Below are 19,898 nucleotides of genomic sequence, written 5' to 3' on the forward strand. Positions count from 1 at the left end.
AGATCCTTCTTACGGGGAGATAAAACTCTCCCACCCCCAGTACCCCCACTGGGTAGCTGGGGTGGGGGTTATCAACATATTCCTGGGACGGTGGCCCTGTCAGGGAACATTTGGCTAAACCTGATGGCAGAAGCCCAGAGAGGGCTGGCTGGTGAACCAGGCCAGACCAAGGCACAGGGGTTTAAGGTAGAATGAGCCTGTGTCTGCAGCACCCCTGCTCCATTCCCGGGTTCCATGGTCTTTCGCTTTCAAAATCTGGCTTAAAGCTCACCCCCTCCAGGAGGCCTTTCCAGATGAACCCCTCCCACTGATCCCCTATTCTCATCCTCTCCATGCCTACAAAGCTTGGATCTGGTTCCTCTCGCTGGTGCAGGAGTTCTGTAAAATGGAGGCAATCTTGGGGCTTCGTGTTCACTGCACACCCGAGACAGGATCACGTTGCCAAACTGTTTTGTAGCCCCGTTACCATCCTCTCTCCCAATCCCCAAGTGGGCACAGCACACATACTCACAGCACACCCACAGCCACACCCTGAAGCCGGGCAACGTGGGCTCGGCACGAGCACTGCGCACACACACTCGCCATTCGCCCGCACCCTTGATGTGTCTAGGGCCACCCCGCATCTCAGGCCTCATGGAGCTTACAAGCAGAGGCACATGTGAATTATTCGGTGCACAGCATTATCCTCACGTTACGAAGATGGGGACTAAAGCTTGGAGGTGAGTAATTTTCCCAAACACCAGGATTTTCTCCAAAGAGTCAGGATTCAAATCCAGCTACATCTGACTCCAGAGTCCATTTTGTGCCAGTTAGATAAGGGAGCTGCTTCTTCCAGGTGGATGAACCCATTCTAGGCCTTGGTGAACAAAACCCAGGCCGGATTGCGGTCCCCATTCACCTCACTGGCAGGCATCCTTGTACAGTACACAAGCTGCACACCCGTACACGACAACCCTGGCCACCCAGGTGTAATGCAACGTGGTCTGTGCTAGAAGAGAGGCCTGGGCAAAGCACTGTGGGGGCTCTGGATAAGGCGGGTTCATTCTACCTGGGTTGGGTTGGGGAAGGGCCCACAAAGGATGCAGGCAGGTTTAGCTGGTAAAGGAACATTAGAGATAACAAAATCTTTCTAATACTCCAGAAATACTCTAATACTCCAGGTTATTTAATCCTCGCAACAATCCTGAAGAGGGAAGGTATCCTTTGGCTTCATTTTACAAATGAGAAAACACAGGCTCAGAGGATCTTTCTCGGTGAGTGGCAAAGGCAGGGGCAGGAGCAGGAGCAGGACCCAGGTCCTCTCTGGGCACGCTGCCTTACCCAGAGCTCCCCTCCTGGCGAGCCCCCCCTTAGTCCCGGTCTCCAGGCAGCCCTGCTCACACAAATCCAGGCTCTGGCTGGCTGCTCCGGCTTAGAGCGTGAACACAGAAATCCTGACATCAACAAGCAATCTGCCGTTGGGGTTCACGCAGAAGACCCACAGATCCTCGGCTGGAGAGAAGCATTGCGTGGGCCCAGCCAAGCCTTCCCTCTGGCCTGAGACTGAGCAGGGCATGTGGCAGTCGTGCTGGCACTCCGGGTGTGGATGTGGATGGGCCCATGCAGGACTGGCCCGGGCCACTGCTGGGCTCCAGGTCACAGGGCTCACCCCCACCACCCTTCCCGTGAATCCTGACTCCTCCATTTAGCTCAGCTCCGTCCCCCACCCTCTCAGAGGTCTGCTTTCTGGCTCCACTCTGAACAGCCCTAAAAACCCTACAGCTGCTCCCTGCAATCATGCTACCCTCCGAGCAAAGGCAGGTCTCCATCACCCGGCAATTAAAATAGCCCCAAAGCCTGGACACCCACGTCAGAGAGCTCACCAGGCACAATGGCAGGCACGGGCAGTACTGACCCCCCATCACCGGTGCCTTTGAATTCTAGGAGCCTGGGGGACTTCGCACGAGTCGTTTCACTCTTGCCCGTCCACGGATGGCAAGAAAAGGGGTGACTATCTTCACTTCACCAACAGGGGAACCGGGAGGAGGCTTCTGGCCTTGTACTGACCCAGCTAGTTCATACAGCTTCTACTCATGTCCTGTCCATCCGCATCCCTGCTGGGATGCTTCCTGCTGAGCCCCCCTGAACGCCATTCCAACCCCACCACAGTGGCCCCCATGACAGCAAAGCAGTACCTCCTACTGAGGGAGAAGTCTCTACTCCAAGACACTGGACCAGTGGGCAGGGCTCACAGGCCGCCTGTCTCCAGCCCCTCCGACTACCCAGGATGGTAGGTACCCAGCCAGCAGGTCTGACGAGGTCTGGCCTTCACCCGGGTGCCCCATTGCTCTCAGCATCCACTCTCCAGCTCTTCTTCTTCCAATGATAACCTCCCACTTCCTACTCCTAGCCCTTCCTCTCCGTGGAGCTGACCCCACCCCCAGCTCCATGGGTGGGCACCGATTGGCCTACGTCAATCAACACATCCCACTGACCCAATCTAGGCCAATAGGCGGGAGGAAATCCCAAGCCTTGTGAGGGAACAGAAGAGTCCCTCTCGTCCTCTGCATGGTGAGGGCCTGAGGGTGTAAGGGCTGGAACAGCTGCAGCCACTTTGCTGCCACACGGAGAGTCTGGAACTGCCAGGGGCTTCTTTGAGTATGGGCTGACGCTGCAGAAGGCAGAACCGAGTGACAATGAGAAACCAGGTCCTCAGAGATGTCCTTCCACCTTCTGAAGCCTGGACTTTTTCAATGTTGCAAGTTAACAGTTCCCTTTAGTTGCCCAAAAAGATCTTTTGTTTTGTTTTGTTTTCTGAGAGGGAGAGGGCGCAAGTGAGCGAGGGGGCAGAGAGAGAGAATCCCACAAGGGGCAGAGAGACAGAGGGAGAGGGAGAGACAGAATATCCCATGTAGGCTCCACACTGTCAGCACGGAGTCGGCAGCGAGGCTTGAGCTAATGAAACCATGAGATCATGACCTGAGCCAAAGTTGGATGCTTAACCGACTCAGCCACCCAGGACTACCCCTGGTCTTCTAAGCCATACACCCCAAACAGGTCCCTCCCAGCAGCGAGAGCCCCAGAGTGCTCACCAGGTTGACAAAATCCTGGTAGCCGATCTGCCCATCCGCCTGGCTGTCGGCGAGAGCCAGGAGCACCTCCCGTTTGTGCGGGTCCAGCTTGGAGCTGTGGCTCTCCAGGAGGCTCCGGAACTTGCCTGTGCTGATGTAGCCTGTGTTCCCAGGGTCAAACTGAGGGAGAAGTACACATAGCAGTGGGGTCAGTGGGGCCCTGCAGGTGTCCCACCTCCATCCCCATGCACGGGCTCCTGTCCCCAGCCCTCTGCCAACAGAGGCCCAGGACGCCTCTGGGATATTTCCAAGGCCCCCAGAGGAAACATCCAAATAGGGCATGGACAACCACTTAAAAGTCCTAGAAGGCCCCAGAGCCCTTGGAGATCGCCCAACCCAACCATCTCGTGCATGGACAGGGAAACAGGCTCAGAGAGGTCAAGCTCCATCCTGTCCGCCCCTAATCCTGACCCTGGACAAGAGGAAAGCAAGAAGGAAAAGGCAAGAAGGGAAGGAAGATGAGGAACTTCTGGCGTGCGGGCCAGAGGGACTCCAGTGGGGAATGCTGAGGCCCCGGGCCTGGGGAGCAGGGGCCCAGCCTTGCAAATCCTCCTGCACTTGACTGCAGGCGCCTCTCACACCTGCATGCAGGCACACCTACAGCCATACACATGGGCTTCGGTGGGGGCTCCCCAGAGACCCCGTGCAGCTTTGCACCCCCCCCCCCCAGGGGTCCCTTTCCACCGTCGTCTCTCAGGGAGGCTCCCACTCACCCTGCCCAGCTACTCCGTGCAGTCTCGGGATTCCCCGGGATGCAGACTGCTCTGGCTGGCCCCCTGCACATCGGACAGACCTCGGGCCGCCAGCCCACCCGGCCCTCCACTCTCCTCCCTGCGCCTCTTCACCGGGCTGTTGGGTCACTGGCACCGGCCGCACCGCATACCCCAGCGTTTAGCAGGAGTCGGGCATGATCGGCACTCAGCAAACATTTCTTGGGTGTATAAATAGTGGGTGTTGGGATGGACAGACAGGTACTGATCTTCCAGGGAAGGTATTATCGGTCTTCTTCGTCTCTCCCAGAGAAGCCCATAGCCTTTCCGTGCCTCTTCCACAGCCCCTCTTTGCTCACAGAGCCGCCCCGGGGTCCCCCGCACAGCACACGCCCTGCTAGAGAATGATGCCAACTGTCTGTCGCCACTGCTGAGAGCTGTCCTGTTCAGAGAGTGCTTCCCCACACGAATTCGCTGTGCCTACACACGCTGTGGTGAGCTGCTTAGATTTTAGAAAGCAAACAATGGGCGTCCGTGTGTGCGCGACAGGGGAGTCCAGGTGACCAAACCCACATTTACTCCTTTTTTTTTTCATTTTTAAATTTATTTATTTTGAGAGAGAGAGAGAGAAAGGGCGTGAGCAGGGGAGGAGCAGAGAGAGGGAGAGAGAATCTCAAGCAGGCTCCGTGCTGCCAGCACAAAGTCCGATGTGGGGCTCGATCCCACGACCCTGGGATCATGACCCGGGCCGAAATCAACAGTTGGAGGCTCAACCAACTGAGCCATCCAGGCACCTCTCCCCCTTTTCTAGATAAGGTCAACGGAGACTATTTTAGGAAGGCTGTTCCCGCGTGCAGTACCTCTAAGACAATCCAAGAGAAACAGCCCAGACTCACAAGTCATGGGCTATTTCAATTCTTCCCAGAACTCAACAAGGGAGGACATCTCTAAAGAGGTCTATTTAAAAATCTGCCTGTGTCCCCACCCTGAAGTCCAAATACCAGGTTCCAGGGATGACACCTATTTAGTTCACACCACTGAGTATTTCAGGAAACTCAGCCACTCCCTGCGCCACAAAGATCTTTAAGGATGAAAACACCTAACATTTGCTGACTGTCTCATGGGGCCAATACCTCTCTAAGCACTTTATGTGTATAATTTCTTTGACCCCCCCCCCATGACACCTTCCTGAAGGAGGTCCTATTACTATACTATCCCCATAGGACAGAGGAGGAAATAGAGGCACAGGGGGATGCACAGAGAGGTTAGACGATGTGCCTGGCAGGCGGTGTTCTCCACCCAGACAGTTTAGCAGCACTGGTGGCCACTGACCTTCAGCCTCCAGGGGCTGCCCTGGAGCAAAAGTGAAGGATCACCGTGGTGAGAGGAGGGGGAGGAGGGGGCTCTGGGGGTCTCACGGCCCCATCCTAAACAAAGATTTTGAAAGCAGGACAGAGCCTCACATAGCAACAGTTCTGACCTCCTTATTGCTCGGCTAGGAAAGTGAGGCCTGGAGAAGGAAAGTGGCAATGACAGGCAGCGAGGGTCTCCTTCTGGTGCCTGGGACCCCTTGCAACCCCAAGGGCTGATGCAGGACATCTGACTCGCCAGCCTGGCCTCACACAGGCCCCTTTGTGCTAGGTGGGCTGATGGTAGGGGTGAGGGGTGGAAGTTGAGAAGCAGCCCTGTGTCCTGGGAACATCCACTCTTCCCCACTGCCACCCGCTATGAGCATTGTGGTGGTGGTGGTGGTGGGGGGGGGCACTGATATGCTTATAGGATAGAGTCTCTCCTGACATGGTCTGGGGGGAGCACGCCCTCTCATTCAAGAGCAGTGACACCAATTGCTTCCCAGGGGCTTGGGAGGGCAGTGGGGTGGAGGGGCTGGGATCAGGCAAGGGCCCCTTTCCCTTGTTTCAGCTCCAGACAAAGAACCACCTGCTCCCCAGCTCTCCCTCCCCCTCCAGGGCTCCCTGCTGTTGTCCTAGTGACAGGGGCTGCCCTGTGGCTCTGGGAGCCCCCACCCCCTGCCAGTCCTGCCCCAAGCACATTACAGCCTCCAGACTACTGAGAACGAGCTGGAAACAGGCCGAGTCTTCCTTCTCTGCCAAAACTCTACCTTTCATGCCAGGGCCAGACGAGCCAGACAATGGGGGTCATCGCTACCCTAATAACGAGGCCTCAGGGATGAAGAAGGGTGCCTAGCAGGGAGAGAGACACAGGGAAGGGGCTGGCTCCACAAAGGATGCCTTCTGCCCCCCACCTCCACCACCTGGGGAAGAGGCAGACAGTGGGCATGGGGGTATGGGGGGGGTGCAGAGAGAGGAAGACAAAGGGAGAAACAGTCACAGAGAGAAGACGCAAGCAGAAGGTGGACAGAGGTAGGTCCTGATGCCCCAGGAGAAAGCCGAGGGCTTTGAAAGGAGGCTACAAGGAACGAGGGATCCCATTCTTGTTTCAGCCACTAACCAGTTTATATAATTTAGGGTAAACATCTCAAGCCATAATTGCCCCATCTATCAAGCATGCCTAATGTCCCTTCAGGTTGTAGTAGGTTAAAGCAAACGTGGGGGCAGCCGCTCTCCAGTGCCAAGGGCTTCACGGACTTGGTGGCCACTTCTACTTGCCTCATTCAGAGCGAAGCAGGGGGCACCCGTGTCAGGGGGCTTGGCTGCCCCTCCTGGGTTCACTTCTTGCCCTTGGGCCTCCCTCAAGGCCAGGTATGGGGGATAAGATCCATGGTCTGGAGCTTTGGGGAAAATAAACCCTACAATGCAATTTTCCCTGTTAGTAATGTACTGAGGACCCCAAAGCTCCCCCCTGCCATGTGCCCTGGACTCATCCACTGTTAGCAGTGGATCGCCTTCTGGATGAGGTCTGGCTGGGTGGGTTCCCGGTGACGGGGGGGGGGGGGGGGGGGGGTGGCGGCGGATGTGGGGGCCGGGGGGGGCAGTGGCTGTGAAAGGGCTGCAGGCAGGGGCCCAGCAGGCAGCCAGGAGTCAGGAGCATCCTCGCAGCTGCCTCCTGAATAGGGCCCCCAGCACCGCAGAGGGAGGGGGCAGTCCAAGTCCACATTCAGCCTGAGTGGAGGATGCTGGCAGCAGGGGGAGGAGAAAGGCACAGACTGAGAGCTGACCCTCCCACAGGCTCCCCGCCCACCTGCCTCCGCCATGAAAAGAGCTGCCAGAGGCTCCTCAGGGACATTTAATCCCAGCAGCACCCAGCCCTCTGGCCCCTTAATCCCCCAGGTTGCCAGTTTTCCCCCGCCTGGGGCCCCACACACGCTCTGTCATGTACCCTGTCTCCTGCCCTGGATCCCTTCCTGTGCACTTACGACCTAGGCTGGGAAAAAGCCTGGGAATCACGTCCTGTACCACCTAAGGCTCTTTCCCTCTTTGGGGCAAAGGTGTAGGGGGAGTTTCAAAAGGAGCCCTGCCCCACCTGCTGCGCTGTCTTGGGCAGATCATTAACCACACTGCCTCAGTTTCTCTTCCAGTCACATGGTAGGAACTCTCCCTTCTCAGGGTGATGTAAGGAAGTCCATCCCCATGGCTGCACATATAAGCAAACCATATGCAAATGAGGCTTGGGGAAAGAGAAATCCACAACCCACACAGCACACAGAGGCAGCCAGTCTTCTATCTTTGCTCCGTCAAAGGGCTGATGGGAAATTTGGGATCAGGATGAGGCAGCTCACATGGGAGGGGGTGAGGTCTCTGCTGTCAGGGAGACCCGGGGACATTGGGGAGAAGGGCAGCAGGCCAGGGGATCATAACGTATGGCCCAGCAGAGCTGAAAGGAATCTCTATGGTTCTCAAACTGCTCTGCAGAAACTTAGGGCAACCCCACTCTGAGTTGTTTCCTGTCCTGGCCTTCTGCACAGCACTTGTTGAACGACAACATGATAGAAGCTACATATGTAGAATGGCTGCTAGGTTTCAGGCACTACCTCATTGAAACCTCAGGTCACCCTATGTCCTGGTTTGGCTGAGACAGTCAATAGGCTTATACCTATTGTCTGAGCATGATCATTACCAGCTCCCCTTTCCCCCTCAAAATGGTCCCAATTTGGATGATAAATTATATAGAGTCCCCCGTTTAACCCTCACAACAACCCTCTCAGGTAGATACTATCATGAGCTCCATCTTACAGGGGAGAAAAATGAAGCAGGTGGAGAGCTGAGTTGGCCAAGTTTGAACAGCCTATCGTTGGTGCTGATGGATTCACGTCCGGGCGAAGGGGCCCAGAGCCTGCACTCTCCCATCATTAGGACAGTGTAGCTAAAAAAAAGCGTGAGAGAGTCCAGTCTAATCCTCTCCTTGGTTCATTTAACAAATATTTACCAAGGATCGACTACGTGCCAGGCACCACACCGCATTTCCTGGACAGGGAAACACAGGTGCGGAGAGCAAAAGAAAGTAGCCCAAGGTTACAGAGCGATTTAGTGGTCAAGACAGGAACAGTTCTGGGCTCCTCCATGGGAACCTGCTCTAGCCTTGCCCTTCCTTGTCTCTCTGTGCCGTCCTGCATGCGAAATATAGCCTCTGGCTCGGGGTTTTGTGAACATCAGGCCCAAGATGGTGCCTAAAATAAGGTCCCGTAAGTTTGGGAAACGCTTTTGGAAGGGCCTGATGCATAAAAGCATACTAAGGGCTCACAGTGAAGAGACCTGATTTTGCTCAGCCTAGCATTTCCCAAACTTACTGGACCTTTGAGCATCATATTTTTCACACCAACACTCCATGAGACACCCTTTGGGAAAAACGCATGAGTCCACTACAGAGTAGTAATTTCTTCCTTTTGTGGAACCTGACCCTCTGTCCATGGTTCCGAACCAGCCTGTCACCTCCATCGCTTGAGTGGCAAAGGCCCTCAAGTCAACTGACACTTTGTCTGGAGGCCCCCAGCGGTTAGAAATCTGCGGGACCCAGGCCACAGCCCAAGGGGTGAGGGGGGTGTCACCAGGGAGAGGCTGAAGAATCAAGGACTGGCCTAAGGGACGGCTGGGCTGAGCTCTCAGAGAACAGCCCTGCGGGAGCCAGGATCTGTCTGCTCAGCACCCAGGACAGCGGCGCCACTCCTCCCTCCCCACCCCCCCCCAACCCCTCGTGCTGGCTGGGGAGCCAGGCCAAGGTTTCAGAGTTTACCCAGCAGCAGCAAAGAATCCGAGAAAGAAAAAAGGCGCACACACACTTATTTTCTATCTATTATGTATGTGTGAATTGTACAAACTGCATTTCCAGGACAATTACACGTCTGGTCCCTGTTCCCAGCACTCGAATTTCCTTCCTGCTTCTAGGACGACCCCCTCCCTCTCCTTGATCTAGAGAGCCCCAGGATGCCAGTGAAGGGTGTGGGCACCTCCAAGGACACCGAAGGCAGCACCCGGAGTGTCTTGCAGTCTGGAAGGTCGGGACCTGGAATCTAGGGAAGGCTCCCATCCCTGGCCCCACTGCGTGCCCTCGCTGTCCTTCAAGACAGAAGGAGCCCTGGGAAATGACCACATGGCATGCGTGCGGGGTGGGCAGGGGAAAATATGAACAGCTGCCCCTCCTCACTTGGGGGGCGGTTACCAAGGCTCATCTGCTGGGTCCTTGCACAATTAACCAGGCTACCTAGGGGCTTATGCTCAGCAGAGCTGTCCCCACCCAACAGCCAGAGCTCACCAGGGAACTTGGGCCCATTATGGATATTTACTGCCCCATAAATTAGGTCCAGGCCTGCAGCTGCTGAGGTCAGGAGGTGAGGTTATGGGAGTAGCAGCTTTCTCTTCCAGTTCTCCCTCCTTGCAAACGAGGATGCTAATTCTCCCCGCAGAGAAAACTACCTCACACTGTTCCCGACTTCCCTTCGCTCTGAAATACTGATTTTCACAAATCTTTTATTACTTTTCTTCTCACGTCAACCCTGGAGTGAGTGTGATTAGTCCCATTTAACAGACATAGGAACTGAGGGACACAGAGATAAACTGCTTGCCCAGACCCCCCCCCCCTTGGGGGGGGTCACTCAGGAGGGCCCCTGAGCAACCCTCCTCCCCACAAGTCAAACAGCTGAACGGAGCTGTGAGGTTGGTTAGGGAGCTAGAACACCCTTCCCTCAGCAGAGAAGCGGGCATCCTGGCCCGAGTCCAGGCTGAGTCGCTGGATAATGGGCATGTTTCCAGAAACCATCCAATGTGCTCAACACCTGGACTGGAGGGGAAGCGCTCCCAGACTTTCCCTGGGACGCAGGACGCTGGGGTTAGGAGGGCAATCAGGGGTGGGGCCCCTCTTTCCTCCAGGCTTTGTCTCTTTCCACCCCGAAAGCCCCTTGGAAGACTCTGCTTCTTTTTCAGAGCCCCCCAAAGAAGGCCTTGGAGACTCGGGGGGCAGGGGAGACAGCTGGGGGCTGTGACTCAGAGGCAGGTCTCTTGGGTCCCCAGGAGCAGACATAATGCCCATGCTGACTCATCCAGGCACAGCCATCACAGCCGCCTGGGGACTGAAGCTGAGTCACAGCATCAGCCACAAAGGCGGGCATCCTGGCAGGGAGGGGGGGCCGTCACAGGTCACAGGCGGGGTGGGGGGGGGGTCAGTGCAGTAGGATTGGGTATGGGCAGGGGCTTACATCTGTCCCATACCTCCCTTCCCTTCAGCCTAAACCCGCTTCCTGCTGCTCCTAGAAGCCACCAAAGAGTCCCTCTGGTCCCTCATTCCCCAGAAAAGAGAAGGCTGAGAGCCCCAGAGGAGGGAGTGGGGGTGGGGAGCTAGGATAAGGTAGGATAAAGGGTCACCAAACTCCTCCGCCTCCTGGGCCCTCCACCCTGTTTCAGAAGCCACCTTGTGGAGAAACACATACAACCCCTTCTGCAGAGGATCCTCCTTGGCTTTGCGGCTCTGGGCAGGCCCCGCCCCCTCAGGCCTCAGTTTCCTCCTCCGTAAAGAAGGTCTAGCACCACTCACCTCACAGGGTGGCTGAGAGATCAAAATGAGATGAGGAGATATGTGCATGCAGTAGGCACTCAACATCTGCTCTCTTGAAGAAATATTTACTGACTCAAACCTGCAACGTGCTTCAGGAAAGCTGGGGGGGCAGAGGAGGTGGCTCCCCCCGGGGCACTCACAACTCAAGATACACACAGACAGAGAAGAGTGCCCTATTCTCACAGTGGACTGCCAGGTCGAGGAGGCTGGCTCTGGGCTCTGGTCACCTGACTGGTGGGACCGTTCACCCTCAGCCACGCAGGCAGCCAGGCAGTGACCAGAGGGGACACTTGGGCATCATCCCCACCCCAGCCAGCCTTTGTCCCAAAGCTTCTCTTCTTTTCCTTGCGGAAAGTTCAGGAGGAATGTGGATGTCCAGCTCCTGCCCTGAAGCCAGCTTGATAGGATAGGATGAACCCCACCGGAATCCTGGGGATCTGAATGCTGATTCAACACCTGTGACCCTTACACGTCACATGTTCTTTCGAAATGAAAACAGCGTCCATTTCCTTAAGTCCCAGTAAGACGATACAACTGCCAGGTTTCTCAGGTGCTCCCTGCATACTGCCCCTACTGCCCCAAGTGCTGCACACACACACTCTCGGGAGCCTCACCACAACCCTGAGGGAAGGATATTATTCTAGGCAGCTTACAGATGAGAAAACTGAGATTTGGAGAGGTTGCCTGGCTCGCCCGTTGCCACGCAGCTGGCAGGAGAACTGGGACTTGAGCCAGATGTGTGTCCTCTTCGTTGTCCTAGTCACTCAGGACGCCAAGTGAGCAAATGGAAGTCTGCATGGCCTGGTGGTGGGAACACAGGTCAGAGGGGAGCAGAGCTGGGCTCTAGTCCCAGCTCTGACAGGACGGATGCCTATTATGTGGCAGGCAGCACACAGTCTCAGATCCCTTGGCCCCACTGCTCAACTGCTACCACATGTACTTCTGTGAGTGGTCAGGGATACAAGGGTTAATTCAGCATGACTGCCAGGGTCACTGGGACAGGAGCAGGGTAGGAAAGCTGGCTTTGTGGTGGAGGGACTTCCATAGCCTCAAGGGCTCTGGAGGCCACCTGATAATGGAGTGGATGTACAGAGCCTGAGCAAGGGCTCCAGTCAAATCTACGGCTTTGTCCTTCTCTGGGAACCTCTTTCTGCTGGCTAATCATGTGTTCCGGGGGCCACCATCAATGCCTTGTCTCTGGGGCAGGTGTTTTCTCCATGGCCCCTCACTAATCCATTCAGTAGCCCCGTGTGAACCTCTTTTCAACTCCCAGAACTTAAGCCAGCGTGCGGGAGAATTGCAAATGAGGTAGGCTTTAGGGTCAGGCCAAGGGAAGACCCCAAGCTGGGGAAAAGGGGGCTGAGCAGGGGAGATACTTGGGGAGAGCAAGCAAGAAAGTCCTCTGGACTCAGAAGTGGCTCTCTTTCGAGGAGCCCAGATTGGGAAGGAGCTGGTTTAGGGAGGCCACTGCCTTCCTGGTAGGGGCCTAGATCCCAGAAGCAGCCCTAGGCTTCTTCTAGTAAAGTCTGAGTCCCAGTCAAGAGACAGTTGTCAAATGTCCACTGGGTATCAGACATTATGAAGAGTCTCCATTTCCATTTAATTTCCACAGTTGCCACTGGAGTTCAAGATTACTGTCCTTGTTTGAGGCGCCCGGATGGCTCAGTCGGTTAAGCGTCCAACTTGAGTTCAGGTCATGATCTCGTGGTTCATGAGTTGGAGCCCTGCGTCCAGCTCTGTGCTGACAGCTCAGAACCTGGAGCCTGCTTCAGGTTCTATGTGTGTGTGTCTCTCTTGGCCCCTCCCCTGTGCATGCTCTCCCTCTCTCTCTCAAAAAATAAACATTATAAAAAATTTTTAAAGATTACTGTCCTTGTTTTACAAATGAGGAAATCGGGGCTGAGAGCACTAATGTCACTTGCCCCCAATCACAAAGTCAGTAAGGCTTGAAGCCAGGTCTCTGTGACTCCAAATCCAGGGTTCTGGACCCAAGAGGCTGCCTAAGTTGTTCTTCAAGCTGGTTGTAGCATGTTTATAATTTCAGTGGTGGGACAGTTAAAACTTGTCTGCTTTCCTTCTGGGAGATTAGCAGTTGGGGCTCTTTTGGGGGTTCTGAGAAATTCACGCTCTCAGTGGAAGGGGGAGAACACACACAAGCACAATCCAATTGCTTTCAATCTTTCCTTTTCTTCTTGCTCATCTGTGCTCAAAAGTAATAGTGCTTTGTTGACTTAGCAGAACTCTGCCCCCAAACACTTTTGCTCATTAAACGTTTGTAAATCTTGAAGGCATTTTAAGGATGAACCCAAAAATGGTTTTCCCAGACTGGAAGCCCGTCATGGGTCCTCTATCTGCCACTGACTCACTATTTGACCTTGGATCCCTGAGGGCACTTCCCCGGGGTTCAGGAAGGGACTGAGAGTGAGACTTTCCAAGCGTAACCTGAAAAAAGGGACCCTGGAGGGAACCTATGTAATAAGGTAAAGCAAAGACTGAAGGGTACATTACTTGCACAATTACAAATATCAGGGGAATAGATGAGAAATAAAGAATAAACCTGGGGCGCTTGGGTGGCTCAGTCAGTTAAGTGTCTGACTTTGGCTCAGGTCATGATCTTGAGATTCTTGGGTTCAAGCCCTGCATCGGGCTCTGGGCTGACAGCTCAGAGTCTGGAGCCTGCTTCAGATTCTGTGTCTCCCTCTCTCTCTGCCCCTCCCCCACGTGCGCGCGTGCTCTCTCTCTCAAAAATAAACATTAAAAAAAAAAAAAGAATAAATCCAACCACAAATAAAAATTTACCAAGTGATCAAATTTTCCAAACAACACCTAAAGGAAGTGTTTCTTAATAAGTGATGCTGGCAAGGGGTGCCTAGGTGGCTCAGTCGGTTAAGCGTCCGACTTCGGCTCAGGTCATGATCCCACAGCTTGTGGGTTTGAGTCCTGTGTCGGGCTCTGTGCTGACAGCTCAGAGCGTGGAGCCTGCTTCAGTTTCTGTGTCTCCCTCTCTCTCTCTGCCCCTCCCCCACTCATACTCTGTGTCTTTCTCCCTAAAGAATAAACATTAAAAAATAAAAATTTAAAAAAAAAGTGATGCTGGCATAACTGGATAGGAAAAAGTTCTGGATAGAGTCAAGGGTTTGATGATTTTTTTAGTATAGAAAAAGCAGTAGGAAATACAAGTGCATATTCATAAAATCTAAAAAAGAAGGAATGAAGAATGGGGTGCCTGGCTGGCCTCGTCAGAAAAGCGAGTGACTCTTGGTCTCAAGGTTGTGAGTTCGAACCCCAGGTTGGGTGTAGAGGTTACTTAACTAAATACGTAAATGAACTTTTAAAAAAATGTTTAATCGGGCACCTGGGTGGCTCAGTCAGTTAAGCATCTGACTTCACCTCAGGTCACAATCTCGTGGTTCATGAGTTCAAGCCCTGCATTGGGCTCTGTGTTGATAGCTTGGAGCCTGGAGCCTGCTTCCGATTCTGTGTCTCCTTCTCTGCCCTTCCCCCACTGGCACTCTTTCTCTCAAAAATAAATAAACATTTAAAAAAAAACATAAAATAAAAAATGTTTATTGGTTTATTTTGAGAGAGAGAGAGAGACAGAGAGAGAGAAAATGAGCAGGGGAGGGGCAGAGAGAGAGAGAGAAAGAGAGAGAGGAAGAAAGAATCCAAGGCAGGCTCTGCTCTGTCAGTGCAGAACCCAACCCGGGGTCCAAACCCACAAACCGTGAGATCATGACCTGAGCCAAAATCAAGAGTTGGCTACTTAACCGACTGAACCACCCAGGCGCCCCTAAACAAATAAACTTTTATTTTTTTTTATTTTTTAAGTTTTTTTTTTTTTCAACGTTTATTTATTTTTGGGACAGAGAGAGACAGAGCATGAACGGGGGAGGGGCAGAGAGAGAGGGAGACTCAGAATCGGAAACAGGCTCCAGGCTCTGAGCCATCAGCCCAGAGCCTGACTCGGGGCTCGAACCCACGGACCGCGAGATCGTGACCTGGCTGAAGTCGGACGCTTAACCGACTGCGCCACCCAGGTGCCCACAAATAAACTTTTAAAAAATAATAAGATAAAATAAAATAAAGACAGATGAAGACTGTCTCGGGTCCAAAGCAATAGGAAGAATCATGAAGGAAAAGCTCAACAGATCCAACTATAGGAAAATAAGACCCTTTACAGCATATTACACTATAACCACAGATTCATATTTAGGTTACTTTAAAATCTAATATTTAGGGAAACCATTAAGATCCCAAGTACACGAGAAGACGATTCCCTCAGCAGAAGTACACATAGGAAAGAAAGTATATGGAGCATCTAGGGGTTGGAGTGATGATGTCTAGGTGTCCTGCCCACTAGAACTTCCAGGACCTGAGGGGAAGAAACCAGGGGTGGGGTGAAGAGGGAGAACATGTTACTCTCCTGCTTGAGCGGGCCAGATTCCCAGAACACCTGGTGGGGCAGGGAAACCTCCAAGGGACAGGGGTCACCTGTTTTCTTCACTTGGAACTCCCACAAAAGGCATCCTGGCCATTTAGTTGGGGGGTGACCACACAGGACCAACAGGCGTAGGGCACAGCTTCAGTCCTTGGGGCTTAATTAGCTTCATGCTGGGTCAAAGCTACTCTGTGTGCTGAAGAACCAGACAGCAGGTCCCAGTTTGAAACTGGGTGCTCACTGGTGTTTCCGTGACCCAGGAGGGAAAGGAGGACTGACTGGGGCCAGCCTCTCATCCCATCGACCTCTGGAAGGTGAACACATCAGCTTGGAGGGACTCTGACAGGTGTCATGTGCCCCACGCCCCCACCACAGTTCAACTGGTCAGAGCTGTCTCTTCCTTCCTTCCTCCCTCCCTCCCTTTCTAACTTGAGAGAGAGAGAGAGAGCATGCATGCACAAGTGGAGGAGAGGGGAAGAGGAAGAATCTTAAGCAGGCTCTATGCTCAGCATGGAGCCCAATGTGGGGCTTGATCCCTCAGCCCTGGGATCATGACCTGAGCTGAAATCAAGAGTCGGATGCTCAACCCACCAAGCCATCCAGGTGCTCCAGGGCTGTCTAGTTCTGTAAGAGATGGTTGGGGCGCTGCCTCAACCCCCAGCCAAACATTCTTGCCTAAGTGCACCAGGTTCACCAATCCTTGGAGTCCCACCTTTAAGCAGGCCCACAGGAAGAGGCAGGGGGAAAACCCTTCAGCTTTCTGAAGAACCTAGCATCCTGAAGTTCCGCATCCTTCTGTGAAGCTTCCTACCTACTCTCCAGTTAGCCCCATGCGGGAATGGCCCCAGGCAGCTTCACAAAGGAGGGAGAAGGAACACAGAGGAAATCTGCCAGAGGTCAAGCCCTGCCCAGGAGCGGCTCTCCTTAAACACAAAGCACCCACAGGAAGGAAGGCAACAGAAATGGGCTTCTAATGTCATGTGAGGGATGGGGAAGAAATTACTGTGAGAAAAAATGGTTTGCCCTGAGTATGTCTGGGAGTTTTCTTCCTAGAATTAATTTTGTCTGTCTGGAAAGGTTTCTGGGTGGGCCTTCCCAGAAGTAGGGGCATGCTCATCGTTGTGACACTAGGGACCTCCCTCCAGCAGGAGAAAATGGATTTCACAGACCACCCGCTATTAGTTGCTACACATCCTCTCTGCTCTCTGCACAGCCTCCCCTCTCCCGGCTCCAAAGTCTTCCTACTAAAAGTTTTCCTCCATTCACCCAAACAGTTCCTTTTAAAATATAAACACACACACACAGAAAACTAATCGAATGAGAAAGAGACACAGAGGGAAAAAAAATGAAACACTTTGTTCTAGGTTCTGATTCTAAATCTGGCAGGAGGTGTGAAGGGCTGGCAGCTTGCTGGTCTTAGTATGGGTGACAGCAGGCAGCCCCTCCTGCCTCAGGGCGGCAGGCCAGCAGCGGCTGTGCTCTTAGGAACTGGAGGGAGAGTGGGTGGCATGTGGGGGCAGAGGGAGAGATGTGCCACCCCACTGGGACAGGAGCCGAGGGGATGCTCCCCAGACCACAGCCAGGCCTCATGCTTAATGCGGATGACACCCCCCCAAGCCCCACCCCAGGCCTGCCATGACTTTCCAGCTGTAATTCCAAGTCTCAGTCCCACTTGGGCACCTGCGTTTAGTGGGTTCCCCAAACCGAACTGGTCTGAAACCAAAGCTGTCATTTATGCCAACACCTGACCCCCACCCTGACTTTCCCTTTTTCCTCCCAGGTTCAGAATCTCAAACTTATCTATGGGCTTCACTCACTGACTCAGGGGCAGTAAGCCTTCCAATTCCCCCGCGGTCACATCTTTCCGTTTTTACCTTGTCTACTACGTCACCGAGGCAGACCCCTGACTACTTTCCCTCATGCCTGCAACCCACCTTGCCTCCATCCTATCACACAGGACCTTCCCAAAGCACTGCTCAGATCCCTGCTAAAAAAGCTTTCAAAAGCTTCCCGTGCATGCAACAGGACGAGGTCTGGTCCGAGCTACTTTTAAAGCTCTATCTCCTTCTCCAGTCCAACAGGTGCCCTCGGGCCCGACCAGACAGGGCTCTTAAAGTTGCACAGACTTCGTGACACAATCATGCTCACCGCGGGACCATAGCCTTCACTACTCCCCCTGCACTGGGACATCTCTTGCCTATCCTCTGCATCGAGGAATGGAGCGGGAGAGGGAAATACACAAAAGCTTTCAACAGGAGTACCAAGCAAAGAAGAAACTGTTTCCTTGCCGAAGGTCAGCTGTCCATCAATTGATTCCAAAGGTGGCATTTCCAAATCCACCCCCCACACCTAGACGCTAGGCGTTGCAAACAATCACGTACTATTTCCCCTAACTCTCATCCGTGCCGCAAAGTTAGAGACAGCTTTCAAAAGAGCCCATACTGTGAGTCATCCTCCAAGGAGGGTAGAGATTTGACTTCAGTGGTAGCCACATGGGTCTCTGAAGGTGGAGGTAGGAAAGGAGAGGGGATGTTAACCTCAGCCCTTCCCCCACCTCCTCAGCCCCAACTGCAATCCCCTGGCATATAGAGAATGTCCCCGGCTTTCGATACCTATTGTCCAATTTCTATGTGGTTTAAACCTGGCTCTGGTGAGGCGGAGCTGGAAGAAGGAGGGAGGCAAGGATCTCTCAGGGGAGCTCACCGCCTACTCCTGAAACCTGGAGAGCAGTGGAGAGCAGTGTTCGGTCTCATAGATGCACTAAGCCACGCCCCCACCCCACGTCAGCATCTCAGGAGTGCAGAGCTAGGGAAGCCCACGCAGGCAAGGAGACTGATTGTGGGGAGGGCTGGAAGGAAGTGGGGGGGGGGGATTTAACTGCTCACGTACCTGATCAAACAGGACTTTCCAGTGCTGGTAGAGAGGGAGGCCATGCACAAGAGGAGGAAGAGGAGAGAGAGAGAGAAACACACACTTATCACCAAGGACTCTCTAGCCCCCCTGAGATTTCGGACACTGCCTCCCAGTTGCTGCCCAGACTCAGGGACCCGCCACAAGACACCAGGGGAAATGTGGGAAGAGCTCCCCAAGTGAATCTGCACTAAGCAAAGGGAGGGAACTCAGGTTGGGGAGGTTGGGGGTGGGGGGTGTCCCTCACTTGGAGACACGCAGAAGGGGATAAACAGAACAAGGGTGATTCTCAACAATTACTAAATAAAGGCATTCAACTCTCCCCAAGGGCCTCTAATAACTTACACCTAAAGCTTGTAGCCGTGTCTATTCCCACACCTGGGAAAGCCGACCCAGGTGCAATCCCATCAGAACCGTCCCAACGTGCTAGGGGCCAGAGACCCCTACTCAGGAAACCTCAGCCTGCACAAACGCTAGCATTTTGCCTGCAGCTTGGGAGGAGGGGTCTGTGGAAAGCACTGAAATCTAAGTGGTCCCTTCCAAGGCTGAGTCTAATTGGTGAGTACGGGGCTTTGGGGCCAGAAGCTGGTGAGAGGTTTAACTGCGGGAGCCAGAGGGAAGGGAGGATGTTGAGCTCCCCTGGGGCACACTCCTTCAGACTTGCCGGCTTAGGTTTAGTAGGTTGGGCGGCCTGGCTTCACCTCCATTTCCCATTCTGAGAGAGGGCTAGGGCAGGGCAGAGCGTCTGCCCAGTTTTTCCCGTCTGTCTGCAGGTTAACCTGGGGAGGGAGTAGCTTAGGAAATTCCAGTTCCCAGGACTCCCCGGCGCGGGCTCCGCCGCTGGCTCCCCGAACCGAAGGGAAGGAGACTCCGGCGGCAGATGGCAGGGAAGCCCTCTGGGGCAGCCCCTCCCCATCCTCGCCCGGGGGACCGTCGCAGGCACCGACTCGGTCTGGGACTCCTGGGCTCCCAGTACTCCCCCTCTTCCTCCTCCGGCCAGGTTCGGGGGCTGCGGCCGGCTTGAATTTCAATCAGTGTCGCGACAGGGCAGGTGCAGGGAGGGAGCTAATCCGGAAGCGAAGAAGGGGGTCGCCAGACCGGTCGGCGCTGCCGGGTTCCGGGGACTCTGCGGCGCCCGCTCCTTCCCCGGGCTCAGGGAGCCCGCAGGTCGCGAGTGGGAGGGGAGGGGGAGTCACTGCTGTGACGCGGCCGCCTCTGCGGGAAAACGCCGTGTCCCGGGCACTGCACCAGCCGCGGGGAGGGGGCTCCGGCGGCAGACGGGTCCCCAGCGCAGCGGCGGGGCTGTGTCCCGCAGCGAAACGGAGGGAGCCCGAGCAGGGGGGTGGCGCGCGCGCGTTTGGGGGAGACCGGTCCCTCCGCCCTCTCCCGCCCGCGGGGACCCGGCCAATCCGGGGCGCTCCCGCCGTCACCTTGAAACCTCCAAGTTGCCCCGCGGGGGAGAGACGGGGGCAGCTCCCCCACAGTGCCCCCCAGAAAGTTTGCCCGGGCGGGGGAGGGGGCACTCACGTCCTCCGGCGCCGCCGGCGGCCGCTCCTCGGCCTCGGGTTCCAGCTCCTCGATGCGCTCCGCCTCGGCGCAGGCGGCCACTGCGGGGCCCGGGCTGGGGTGCTCTCCCATGCCGACGCGGGGTCCAGGGCCGGCGGGCGGCTGTGGGGCTCGTCCCGGCGCGCCGGGCTAACTTTGCGCGGCGCGGGCCGCGCCGCTCCGGGGGCCCTGTGCGCACCGCGCCGCCTCCGCGCCCGCCCC

General features: G+C 54.9%; 1 protein-coding gene across 7 annotated transcripts in view; it reads right to left on the reverse strand.

Moving 5' to 3' along the window:
• Positions 1-19,877, reverse strand: part of RHBDL3 (rhomboid like 3) — a 65,511-nt gene extending 45,634 nt beyond the window's left edge. For 3 of the 7 annotated variants that reach the window (XR_005784646.1, XM_040455249.1, XM_040455248.1), the window contains exons 1-3: positions 19,659-19,877; positions 18,111-18,134; positions 3,072-3,230 (exon numbers count right to left, since the gene is read on the reverse strand). Coding sequence is in view for 5 of the 7 variants with exons in the window: in XM_040455249.1 (XP_040311183.1) it covers positions 3,072-3,230; positions 18,111-18,134; positions 19,659-19,769 (294 nt within the window). In the remaining 2 variants the exon portion in view is untranslated. Of the gene's footprint in view, positions 1-3,071; positions 3,231-7,971; positions 8,102-11,436; positions 11,585-18,110; positions 18,135-19,658 lie in introns of those variants that run through there. The other 4 variants (XM_040455253.1, XM_040455250.1, XM_040455251.1 and 1 more) reach the window with 4 other exon arrangements.
• Positions 19,878-19,898: the final 21 nt, after the last annotated feature.

This window comes from Herpailurus yagouaroundi, unplaced genomic scaffold (genome assembly GCF_014898765.1).
Source record: "Herpailurus yagouaroundi ecotype Mexico unplaced genomic scaffold, PumYag 215, whole genome shotgun sequence".
Taxonomy (NCBI): domain Eukaryota; kingdom Metazoa; phylum Chordata; class Mammalia; order Carnivora; family Felidae; genus Herpailurus; species Herpailurus yagouaroundi.